At 53.7% G+C, this 12906-nt stretch overlaps 1 protein-coding gene across 3 annotated transcripts in view; it reads right to left on the bottom strand.

Moving 5' to 3' along the window:
- Positions 1-9786: 9786 nt before the first annotated feature.
- ZFAND3 (zinc finger AN1-type containing 3) overlaps positions 9787-12906 on the bottom strand; it is a 324626-nt gene continuing 321506 nt past the window's right edge. For all 3 annotated transcript variants that reach the window (XM_045541881.1, XM_045541882.1, XM_045541883.1), the window contains one exon: positions 9787-12113. In XM_045541881.1, the coding sequence (XP_045397837.1) occupies positions 11959-12113 (155 nt within the window). In that variant the 3' untranslated portion in view covers positions 9787-11958. The remainder of the gene's footprint in view (positions 12114-12906) is intronic.

The following is a 12906-nucleotide window of genomic DNA, read 5'->3' as shown; positions in this document are numbered from 1 at the left end:
GGGCTTTGCCATGCTGCCCCCCAGGCCTCGGGCGCAGACCCTCAGGATGTGCAGGTTGAAGGCCAGGGAAGCTTCCAGAGAAAGTGGCAGCTGAGCCAAGTCCTGAAGGTCTGAGGGGGGGGGGCAGCAAGACTTGTGGCTCTCTGGGGGAGACGTCTAGGAGGAGGGGTGACAGGCTGGTGTGGGGACGAGGTCTCGTGGGCCAGGGTGGAAGATGCTGAGCAGAGGCGGCCCTGGCCTCACTCCCGCTGTAATAGCGTTCACTGTGGGCGGTGGCAGCGGGGGTGGGAGGAGCGGGCAGCCTGGTGTGAGCAGCGGGGGTGAGGCCTGTCCCGCAGGAGGGCAGGAGTGTCCCATGAAGAGTGAGAGAGCAGAGGTTGACCACAAATGAAACAGCCCTTTCTGGATGCGCAAAGCTCAGAGCGGGCCAGGCTCTCACGTGCTGGATTTACCAAAGAGAGAGGACGCCGCGGAGCCAGGTGTCAGCAGCACACAGGGAACTTCTGATGCTGGAGGGTTTTCTGGAATTTCCCATTTAGGACAGACCCTGAGGCTGACTGTGATCTCCTGTGTGGGTGTCTGGGACCCCACTTTCCTTTTTCAATGTTTACAATCCTTCGTTTTGTTGTTGCTGTTTTAGAGACAGGGTCTCACTTTGTCACCCAGGCTGGAGCGCAATGGCACAATCATAGCTCACTATAATCTTGAACTCCTGGGCTCAAGTGATCCTCCCACCTCTCAGCCTCCTGAGTAGCTGGGACTACAGGTGTGCACCACCATGCCCGGCTAATTTCATTTATTTTATGTAGAGACAGGGTCTCTCTGTTGCCCAGGCTAGTCTTGGATTCTTGGCCTCAAGTGATTGTCCTGCCTCAGCCTCCCAAAGTTCTAGGATTTCAGGTGTGAGCCACCGCACCTGGCCTACAATCCTTTTAACATTCCGTTCTTCAGTTTTGGTAGGGAGTGATGGCAAACTTTAGGGACAGCCTTTGCCTTCTTCCATTAACAAGATATTCCCACCCACGAGCAAAGGTTATCTGGCATCATCTCTACCCAGTACATACTTGGCCAGGATTTGGAAGGATAAACTCTTCTGAAACAGATACACGTTCCATTATCCCTTTATCTATCTGGGACCTCAAAACTTCCTGTACATTCTACTTGTTTCACCTATTTTAATTTTAAAGACCTTGAACTTTGAATTTGAGAGGGCAGACTGCCAGTTTGGAAGGCAACTTACTAAAATTTAACATGCACAAAAGGTAAAGTGAGCACAAGGCCAGGCGCTGTGGCTCACGCCTGTAATCCTAGCACTCTGGGAGGCCGAGGCGGGAGTATGGCTTGGGGTCAGGAGTTCAAGACCAGCCTGAGCAAGAGCTAAGACCCCGTCTCTACTAAAAATAGAAAAATTAGCTGGGCATGGTAGCGCATGCCTGTAGTCCCAGCTACTTAGGAGGATCGCTGGAGCCCAGGAGTCTGAGGTTGCTGTGAGCTAGGCTGATGCCACGGCACTCACTCTAGCCCGGGCAACAGAGCGAGACTCTGTCTCAAAAAAAAGGTAAAAACAGCACATGTTGTTGCCCTTCCTCACTCCCTCCCTAAATCATAAGTAATGACCAAAAAGATACATAGTGTTAAAAAAACCAAACAACAAAACAGAATGGCAAACAAGGAAGGGGGACAGACAAGCCGCAGAGGGCTGAGCAGGCTGGACTGGACATTTCCGTATGGAACACAGAATACAACAAACAGATGGCACAACTCTCCCTACACGCACAGAGCGGCCACGTCGCCACTAACCAAAGGACCAGACGTGGCGTCCTTCCGTCCCAGCGCCTGCTCAGCTGCTCTGGTTCTGCGGGGAAGCCGCACAGCTCAGGCAGACTGTGGCTGCGGGAGTCGTCACCACTCAGCCTCAGTTTTCTCATCTGTCCAATGGTGCTGACAGCAGCACTCAGAGCACTGGTCCCCAACCTTTCTGGCACCAGGGACTGGTTTCATGGAAGACAATGCTTCCATGGACGGGCTGGAGCTCAGGTGGTGACTGACACGAGCCGTGGGGAGCAGCTGTAAACAGAGACGAAGCCTTGCTTGCCCCCCCTCCCCGGCTGCTCCCTCAGGACTGCCCCTTTCCTAAGTGTCATGGAAGACAGTTTTTCCGTTTTTCTGTGGATGGGGGGCAGCGGAGCTCTGCAGCCCAGTCCCTAACAGCCCGTGGACCAGTACCGGTCCATGGCCTGGGCGTTGGGGACGCAGCTTCAGAGGATTATGATTAAACGAGCCAGCGTGTGCGTGAGAGAGAGGGGGACGTGTGCCCGCTGTTCTGATGATCGGCCACCACCACCCCAGCCAACTAAAGCAGTGGCCCCTTCTGTCTGCGTGGTTCCTATGACAGAACAGTCCCCAAACCCATTTCATCGCCAGGCACGTTTGACCCTAGCCTTGGCTCCTCCATCCGCTGCTCTCCGGGGCACCCCTCCTGGCTGCGTCTCCTGTCCTTTCTGGTGCCCTTTGGGAGTGTGGCTCCCAGAGTCTCTGGAGCCCCCCAGCAGCTCCACCCTGGGGCCTGGTCTTCTGGGCTGGGCAGGCCCGGGGCAGACCGCTGACCTTCGGCAGCTGCAGTGGGGAAGCTCCGCTGCGGGCAGCTGAGTGCAGGGTCTTGGGTGACAGACCTGTCCCTGGCCTGGAAGGACACCTCACTCAGCAACACTCCGCAGGTGGAGGAGGGAAGGCCAAAGAGCCGGCACGGTTCTTTGGAGGCCCCCCCCCCCCCGCCCCTTTTCTTTCTCATTGGGGTTCCTACACAATTTTTTTTTTCTTTTTTTTTTTGAGAAAGAGTCTTGCTCTGTCACTAGGGCTAGAGTGAGTGCCGTGGCGTCAGCCTAGCTCACAGCAACCTCAAACCCCTGGGCTCAAGCAATCTTCCTGCCTCAGCCTCCTGAGTAGCTGGGACTACAGGCATGCGCCACCATGCCTGGCTAATTTTTTCTATATATATTTTTTAGTTGGCCAGATAATTTCTTTCTATTTTTAGTAGAGACGGGGTCTCGCTCTTGCTCAGGCTGGTCTCCAACTCCTGAGCTCAAACGATCCTCCCGCCTCGGCCTCCCAGAGTGCTGGGATTACAGGCGTGAGCCACCGCGCCTGGCCATTGTAAACTCTTTCCCAGTAATATTTTGCAGCCATAGAATCCCAGCTTTTCTCACACTCTTTGAAGCCTGCTTTGCTTCCTCCCTCGCTGAGGCCCAGCCAGGTGTCTCCTCACCACCACAGGCCACGCCAGGTCCTCTGTCCCCAGATGTCGGCTCTCCCACTCAGGCCCCTCGGCTGGTCCGCTTTGCCAGGAGGAGCCACTGCCTCGCGCACCCTCACCTTGCAGTGACCGCTGCCCACGGTGGCCGCAGGGGCATCATCGGGCACAGCAGAAACACGCCCAGTGTCTCGCCACCTCTGCCGCCTCATTCCCGTTGGCCCAGCGCTCAGGAGTGGCCAGGCCACCACCCCCAGCCCGCAGCTCCACGTTGGGCACCTGACCCGTGCCGTCTGCGGTCTGGCCGGGGCTTTGCGGGGACGGCCGGCGCCTGCTCCACTGCACGCCGGGAGGGACATCGCGCTCACTCACGGCGGGGCGGGCTCAGCCTGGCAGGACGCAGGACAGTCGTCTCCCGGTGTCAGTCTAGCCTCTCCGGCACGGTGGCTTCAGAGTAGCAAGGCTTTTTTTTTCTCTTTTTAATTGACATGAGATTCACAGAACATAAAAGTCACCATTTTCAATGAACAATTCCGTGGCATTTAGTACAGTGCAGCCACCGCCCTCCAGAACTTTTCGTCACCCTAAAAGGAAACCCCGCAGCAGCTAAGGAGTCGCTCCCGTCCTCTTCCCCAGGCCCTGGCGGCGACGACCTGCCCCGAGTCCGGATGTCACATACCTGTAGTCATACATGTTTGCTTTCACGTCTGGCTTCTCCCACTTAGCGTGTTTTTGAAGGTGACCCACGTGGCTGCAGGATCAGCACTTTTTTTTCCTTTTATGCCCAAATGTCTGTGCCACGTTCTGTTCATCCCGTCATCCCTCAAGGGACGCTGGCTGCCTCCGCCTTTCAGCTCTCGTGACCAGCGCTGCCGTGCACACAGGGCGCGTGGACTTGCTTGAGTCTCTGCTGTCACTTCTCTCGATGTGCATCGTGGAGTGGCTTTGCCGGGTCATTGCTAACTCCGCATTTTACCTTTTGAGAAATCAGCCCAGTGTTTTCCAGGGCAGCTGCGCCATTTGACATTCCCGCCAGCACCGCACAGGAGTTCCAATTTCTCCGCATCCCTGCCAACACTTGTTATTCTCCACTTTCTTAAATAGCCAGATTTCTTACATGTCGCCCGGTGCCTGGGGCACATGTCTCACGAGAAAGCCGGGCGGAGCCTTATCACGTGCCTTCTAGATCCGCCTCGGAGCCAGGAAGCATCACTGTTGTCATGTGCAGTATTCATTAGAAGCAAGTCACTGAGGCTGGCCCATACCCAAGGGGAGGGGGCTCCACTCTTTGATGAGAGAAGTGGCAAAGAGTTTAGGGAAAGAACGTTTTGAAATCACGACATCCCCATGACATTTCTCATTCACTCTCTTAGACCAGCGGTACTCAAAGTGCCGGCTTGTGACAAGGAGTTTACATCGGAATGTAAATCGGCACACTGCTTCCTTCGTCAAGAAAGTCTTGTCAGCTGACACAAACCGAGTGCTTAGCCACCAAGCTGACCCCCGTTCAGAGATCAGCTCCTCGCCCCAGCCTGTGACACAGAGAAAGGACATGTCCCCCTGCCCCCAGGTAGCACTGTGAACCTTAATGACCATCCAGGCCCTCAGCCCTCTCCCCGGCTTTACAGGCCTTGAAGTTTATACAATTTGAGAAGCCCCCACTTAAAAAAAAAGAATAAAAATGATGACTACAAAATTAGGTTCAATGTGAACATAAGGAATGAGAAAAGAATTCACAACAAATTACACATTTTTTAAGGTTGACAAATACCCAAACATCAAAACATCCAGTTTTACTGACTGTGGCACGCCTCTGCAACACTTTGCTCCTACCTGGTTTGGCTATGTCCTCTTTGATCACCTCTTCCCATGATAATGACTTTGTAATATCACATAGGACTACAAAGATCCCTCAATCTTTCCTCCAGCACGGTTGATCAAAAATTTGTTTTGAATTATTGATACTTTAGAAAAATGTCTTTCATCTTCACAACTCTTATTGGCATAGTCATGTAAATTTTTAGAACCATTGCAAACGTGGGGAAAGTCTTACCAAGTTCTTTCGGGCCTGAGCTAGATTACAGAACACGTCAAGCATTCCTGAACTCACCTTTAATCCTCGGGAAACAGTACGGTGCATTTACACCACACCGGCAGACCGCTGAGCACATTCCTGACAAGAGCAAACTGCTTGGAGCAGGCATGGATGAAAACGGAATCTTCCTCTTTTAAGTTCACACATCTGCTGACTGGAAGAATTTTCCAGATCTAGCATCGGGCTCCACACATTCCAAGCCTCGTTTCTCCTCCACGACCCACTTCCTCCCTGTGCTGGGTTCTGTTTGTATTGCAGTACAACCTTGGCCGTGCACCCACGCCGGGGTGATGGGCTCCCTGGGCAGAAAGTGTTCCCAGAGGCCAGCCCCGCCCCAGGATGACTGGCCATGACCTACTGAACATGGGCGGAATCGCAAACCACACAAATGTGTCCCCACCTCTACTTACCCATAGCCAGATCCCCAACGTGCCATGTGGCCTCACCTAACAGGAGAGGAAGTACGATGGAAAGGAAGTTGGAATGGAAACAGGGAACAGTTTTAACCAACTGCAGGTAAAGCACCCCACTTTTGCAAATTTTATAAAATCTTGGGAATATTCTAACACACTGCCAAGGCTCAATCCCCAGGGAGGGGCCTCCAGCTAACGTCATTTCGCAGCAAGGCCCCTGCACCACACTCCTGCTCCTCCCGCATCCCGCCAGCTCCGCCCCCTGCCGCCCTCTCTCCTACGCTAGCCTGTTCTCCCTCTCTGCTGGATCGTGCCATAAACACATGCAGCAGTTTCTCCTCGTTTAAAAATAAACTCTCGTGCCCCCACATCTGCCCCACCGCCATCTGCCTGCTTCTACTGTAGCGAAACTCCTTGAAGAAGAGGGGCGGGTTCCCTGCTCCCCGCCCGTGGTCGGTGCCCAGGCCCGGGCACCCCAACAGCGTCTCACTCGAGTGGCCACTCCCTTCTCCTTGCTGCTTTCCCCGTGGCTGCTGGGACGTCACTCTCCTTTCTGTCTTCCTTCTCTGCTTGCAGCTCCTTGCCGGTCTCCTTTGCAGGTTCCTCCTTGTCCCCCTGGACTCTGTAACATCAGCGTGTCCCCAGGCACAGCCTCCAGCCAGCTCTTCTCCTCCATCTACACTCTCTTCTTTGGTGACCTCAGCCAGGCTCGTGGCTTTACATACTAGCTGTATGTAGGCAATTCAACAATGCACATCTCATCTGTACACCACTGTCCACAGCAACATTGTTATGACAGCTGAAACACGGGAGTAGCCCCAGCGTCCGTCAATGGATGGACGGATAAGCAAAGTGGTACAGACAGTGGAATTATTCAGCCGTAAGAAAGAGAAATCCTGACTCATGCTACAACATGGGCGAACCTGGAGGACATCACGCTAAGTGAAATAAGTTAGTCACAAAAAGACTAATAATTGTACAATTCCACTTACCTAGTCAAATTCAAGAGGCAGAAAGTAGAATGGTGGCTGCCAGGGGCTGGGGAGGGAATGGGGAGTCATTGTTTAATGGGCCCAGAGTTTCGGTTTTTTAGGAAGAGAAGAGTTCTGGAGACAGATGGTGATTGTGGTTGTACATCGCTATATTTGATAACACTAAACTGTACACTTTAAAATGGTTAAGATGGGCCGAAATGACTGATTAAAGCTCAACGGGGGCCGGGCGCGGTGGCTCACGCCTGTAATCCTAGCACTCTGGGAGGCCGAGGCGGGCGGATCATTTGAGGTCAGGAGTTCGAGACCAGGCTGAGCGAGACCCCATCTCTACTAAAAAGTAGAAAGAAATTAGCTGGACAACTAAAACTATATAGAAAAAATTAGCCGGGCATGGTGGCGCATGCCTGTAGTCCAAGTTACTTGGGAGGCTGAGTTAGAAGGATTGCTTGAGCCCAGGAGTTTGAGGTTGCCATGAGCTAGGCTGACACCATGGCACTCTAGCCAAGGTGACAGAGTGAGCCTCTGCCTCAAAAAAAAAAAAAAAAAAAATGGTTAAGATAGTAAATTTCATGTTCTGTTTATTTTACCACCAAAAAAATTTGGAAAAAGAAATGCTCCTCTCCAGCTGGAACCTCTCCATTGAGCCCCAGAGCTGTACACCCTGGGCCTGCTGCACACACTTCCAGCTGCGAGCGAGTCTGCACCTCAGCTCAGTCTTTCCATCCTGCCCCCTCATGCTCTTGCCTAAGTCTTTTTTTCCTGGAGACAGGGTCTTGCTCTTCTTGCTCTGTCACCCAGGCTGGAGTGCAGGGGCATCATCATAGCTCACTGCAACCTGGAACTCCTGTGCTCAATCGATCCTCCTGCCTCGGCCTCCCAGAGTGCTAGGATTACAGGTATGAGCCCCTCTGCCCGGCCCCAAGTCCTTGATCAGTGGCATCTCCATCCTTCCAGTTGTTCAGGCCAAAAACTAGAAGTAACGTACGTATGATTCCTCTTTCCCTTTCACCCACGTCCAATCTGTCAGCGACTTCTGCTGTCTGCACTTCACAGTCAGTCCCGAAGCCAGATCTTCTCACCACCTCCCTTGCCACCTTGGAGCTTGGGCCTTCGGTGCAGTGGCCTCTTCGCTGGTCTCCTGCTTCCCCCTCCCTCCCCTCCAGGCTATTGACCTAACACCCTCCATCGCCTGCCTCTGAGTATGGCTCTGGGCCCCTGTGCGTCCCACCCCCTGCTTCTTTTGTATTGCACAGTTACCTCCCTAATATTCTTTGCACTTCCCCCATTTTGCCCCTCCCCCCACCGCAAGCAGTAGTCTTGGTCACCATTGTATCCCTAGAGCCTGGGACAGTGCCAGGTGCTGAATGAGGGTCACCTTAGCCAAGGCTCAAGGCTATTGGAGCTCCCAAGGCACAAGACCTTTGGGGACTATGTCCTGGTCATTACCCTTCCCAAGTTGGGCACCTTGTCACACGGGGCAGATCCCTCTCCTCCTGGCCTGGACTCCCTCCCAGACTCGGCCTCCCAACTCCCATCCCTTCCGCCACTCCTTTAGTGCAGCATTTGAGAGGCGTAGCGACATCACGCGTGTTTGACTGTAACATACGGCTTACTGCATTCCCATCACCCACCCCAAAGAAATCACTTCTATTGCTCTGTTCAGTTCTGGAATCATTTGCTGACCTCCTGCTATGGACAAGACGTGAGCTCAGACCCTACACACACGCACGTCCTTCCCTCTCCCAGCCTCCTAGTCGATAGACTTCATCATAGATTTGTACCAGAGCAGTATTTTCTGTATCTACATTTTTGTACGTAAGTGTTTTTCACAGTTGAGTCATGTAGGGTCTATGGTTCCTCTTCCCTAATATTTTTTATTTGGTATTAATAGTTCTCTTTTTTTCTGTTTGAGAAACTCAAGCCCTAAATAAATTGTTTTTATTTGCTTAATTTTCTGTATCTACTTCCCATCTAAGATAGACCTTCCCACACCCTCTGCTGGGAGTGCGAGTCAGGTGCCGACACCAGCCCGACAGGCCCTCCAGAGCCTCCTGCGTCCGCCTTCCCGCAGGCAGCAGTGACAATGGCTGCAGGGGAGGTACATTCTTGAGGCCCCTGCAGACCCTTCTTGGGTATTGCTATTGCAGCCACGTGGGGTCCTCCCTCTCAGTGACCCCTTCTCTGGGGCTGGTGCTGGTCGCTCCCTTGAAGACCACAGCCCCCTGCCCCTGTGGCATCCTGCTTCTCCCCGCCAGCCTCCCAGGAGGGCTTCCGTTTTCCACCATCCCCTCTTCCTGCTGCGGATCCGTGGCCCTGAGGGCCTCCGAGGCGACCGGCAGGGTGCTGATGGGACGCCGGCTCCCGCAGGGCCGATGGGGAGGGCGTGGGCGTCCCACACTCTGAGGCCACCAGACCCTCTTTTGCTCTCTGCCCACCTGCACACGTGTTTGCCTCCACCACGTGAACCCGCGCTTTGTCCTTCTGATTTCCTCCAAGGACTTCTCACATACCCTCCTGACAACTGTGGGTCAGGATCTCTGCCGTAAGAGCTGTGGGGACAGGTGCCACTCCTCTGCTTCACCCCTGCCGAATGTGTTTTAAACACTTTACCCAAACACGTCCCATACACCACCGAGTTCACACAGCAGGTACATTCCTCTCAGCCCTCCCTTTGGGGAAACTTTCGTCACTCATCCTATGGGCCCTTCCTTGGGTGGGGTTTGGGTCGAGGAGAGGCTGCCTTCCTCCCGGGACCAGGCACACAGCCCCCACACACGGTCGGCCCAGTGGCCCGCCCCTACCCAGGGCCAGCCCCGTGGCCTCCCAGGGTAGATCCACCCAACAGAAACCAGGCACGTAGCGGTTCAGCCTGAACACTTACCGGACGAGTCACCCCCAAGCAATGCAGAGGGACCAATGCACAAGCCCCCGACCCCGATCTCTTCCCTGCGCTGGCCAGGGAGACACTGCACTGTTTTTCTGGCTAGGTCGGGGGTACTTAGGAGAACTGGAGATACAGAGACAGCCAGACTCTCATACGATTGGTTTAATTTTTTTTTCAGCAGGAGAAAAAAGAATAAAGTTACAAGATTCTTTTAATATTTTCACAATGTTAAAACTAAAACTGAGCTCTAGGCTATGTGTGTAAGTAAATCTAGAACACAAAAGGGTTAAATAAGATTTTCTCTTTTAAAGATACAAGAATTTAAGCTTTCCTTACATTTAACAAACTTCACAGAACAGATACTGCAGGGGAACAAGCCCTTCCTCCCCTGCCCCCAGCTCTGCGTCAGGAAGTGAACACGGGCTTCGATCCCTGTGTGTGGCGGCTCCCCAGAGCTGCTTCTTCCCACCGCTGCCTCCACGCAGCAGCCGTGGGGCCTGGGGAGGGCCAGGAAGGTCGCGCGCGGCCTCTTCGGGACCAGAGCTTGGTGGGGGCCTAGGCAGGCCGCCTCGCTGAGGATGGCCATGTGGTGGCCAGAGGGCCGTGGCTTGACAGCAGTGGTAAACGCTGGACAGACCTGGCCCCTCTTGCCCTGGGCTGCCCTAGAGCAAGACACTGGTCTGGGTCCTGAAGCAAGAATTAAGGCTGGGGATTTTGCAGCGGATTCCACTCTGGTGGGGTGGAGGGTGGGAAGAGCATGATTTCCTATTTCAGTATTTCGGATCAAAAAACATTTGCAGTTGCAGGTGTTCAGCTGTTAATTTGCAGACAGAGTTGAACTGTTTGCTGTTTTACAAAAGGAAAGTTGCTGGGTTACACTGTTCCAGTAGCCTGAGTGTGGGCAGAGCCACGCTGCCTCTGCAGGAGCCTCTCACGGCCACCGACCTGGATCAGGCGGGCACTTGGGAGCACGGGGACTGCGACCCCACTCGGGCTTTCAAGGGAGCCCTAATCCTATCTACTGGCACCCCTCCCCCTTCCCCACCCGGCCCAGGCTGCTGTGGCTGCTGAACTCCTCTCTGTCCACACTAGGCGGCACAGGCTGAGAAATATACCCTCCCAACTCCCACCTGCCAGAGCAAATGTCACTCCCGGAGCTGGGCCACAGCTACACACCACGGTTCTAGACTGATCCAAACCCCCAGTCCCTGTGAAGTGTGCTGCCTTCTCTTACTACACTTGCTAAGCAGTGGATGTGGGCTGTTGTTCTAGGACTACGGGGCTGCATAGAAACGAGAGCAGAGGCCACAGCACCATCCTCCCGGGCCCTGGAGGCGCGAGCAGGCTCCAGCTGAAGGGCAGAGTCTGTGGGCAGCAGCTTCCCTAGTTGCTCCCAGCACTTCTACTGATCCCTGTTGGCTATGAAGTGTCTTTTTAAAAACTCCCAATACAGAAACCTAGCTGCAGAGGCCAGTCTGTAGACCCCAGCCACAGCTGCTGTGCTGCCATTAGCCTTATTTGATCAACTGCCAGCTCCCTGCACTTGGCAAATGGCAAACCAGAGCTAGTGGGGTCAGGTGTGCCCTGGTCGCTTCCCGTGACCGTGGATCCTGTGTAGAAAGGTGGGTCTTGTTCGTGGACTAGTCTTGAGTGGAGCTAATTTTCAAAGTGAGGTTACTGTTTCTCTTCTTGTGTGATGAGTTTTTTTCATAGTAAGTCAGGTAAAAAATTTCCATAAGAATCTGCCTCCCCACCCCCATTCCCAGCTCTGTGGGAGAGCGAGGCCAACACCCAGCCCAGCCACGCGGCCAGTCTCAGCAGCCTCCTGTGGCCAAGGCACGAGTGGCCATCACGTATCCTGGCTACGGGGACTAAGGATAAGTGAAGAGGTGAATGGCCGAACATTAAACAGAGTTTCTGGCAAAGCCATGTGCGTTGTGGGAACTTGAACACCAGCTTCTACTCCTCTATTAACTCAGAGTCTCCGTCTGGAACACTTTCCGCTTAAGGCTTTTTATAAGTTTGACTCCAGCAGTGACAGGTATGTGTTGTTTTAAATCCACTAGCCATGCTCAAAAAAAAATATTCTTCATGTTTTAATTTTATACAATGGCTAGCAGGCACCTTAGTAACCAGCCAGAAATCAATTTCAACCACCATCAACCCCTAAACTACAGTACCAGGATGGCTGGCTAAAGAAAGGAAACGGACTGGCTGTAGTCTGACATGTGCCCAGTACAAGGTATCTGGCTGACTTTGTCCTAAATAAGGCTAACATTAGTGAACTAAGAACAGCGTCATGTGGTGGCCATGCCTGGCCTTCAGGAGCACCCCTCCCCGATGCGCTGGCAGGAGCGCCCCACTTTCCGGTCCAGTTTCACCATTTTCATGATGGCTTCCTCTCGGCCGCGGCCCATGTGGTCAAACGTACAGTCGTGCTGCTCGGGGAGGCGATGTAACATACAGAACACGTAACCTGCGGCGGCGGGAGAAGCAGAGGAAAGGGAGTGTTAGGGTGACCTCCAAATGCCCAAAGCCTGGCTCTTAGCCTGTCCAGAGCATGGAGGGGGCATCCCAGTGGGGGGACAACGGGCACAGCAGGGGCTCTTGCTGCTGAAGAGTTTACTATAACACCCCCTACCCTGTTCCAGCAGGGCCAGCACCTCACATGCCACAGCTGCTCAAGTCAGTCTGACACCCCCAGAACTCCCAAGTTACAGCCGCTCAGAGCTGTCCCTAACTGGACCCCTGAAGCAAGAACCCCAAGGTCTGACTTGCTATAGTGAGACACAACCGCTTCCCTTGGAAATGAGTGGGCTCTGGGCCCCCTGCCCACCATGTAGGTAGGAGAGCTCAGCACTTGCCCTGGCTCGAGCAAACTGTGACATCCACCACAGGACACGCACCATTTCTAGCAGGCAGGGAGGGAGGAGAAATGATTATGACTTAAATGACAAACTCCCTCCTGTGTAGCAGGGCTTGGGGGGATGGTGGGAGTGATCAAACCAAACCCACAAGTGAGTGGGGACTCTCAAAGGAAAATGGGTTGTTTCAAGTGCTAGAAAAGGTATTTCACGTAATAGAGGAAAGGACAGAAATCTTGAGCTCCAGTCTCCATCTCTAAGGAACCTGACGCTTTTAACTCCACCTGGCAGGTGGGCGGCCGAGGTGCCCACACCCCAGGCCCCCACTTGCCCTGCCCTCCCAGAAGTGGAGGAGGCCACAGGCCCTCTCTTTTTGGAGCAGAGAAGTCCAAAGGAGACACTGTT

Source organism: Lemur catta, chromosome 2 (genome assembly GCF_020740605.2).
Source record: "Lemur catta isolate mLemCat1 chromosome 2, mLemCat1.pri, whole genome shotgun sequence".
In the NCBI taxonomy this organism is placed as follows: Eukaryota; Metazoa; Chordata; class Mammalia; order Primates; family Lemuridae; genus Lemur; species Lemur catta.
The sequence above is the reverse complement of the archived record's forward strand: the minus strand, read 5'-3'. Positions and strand labels throughout refer to the sequence as shown.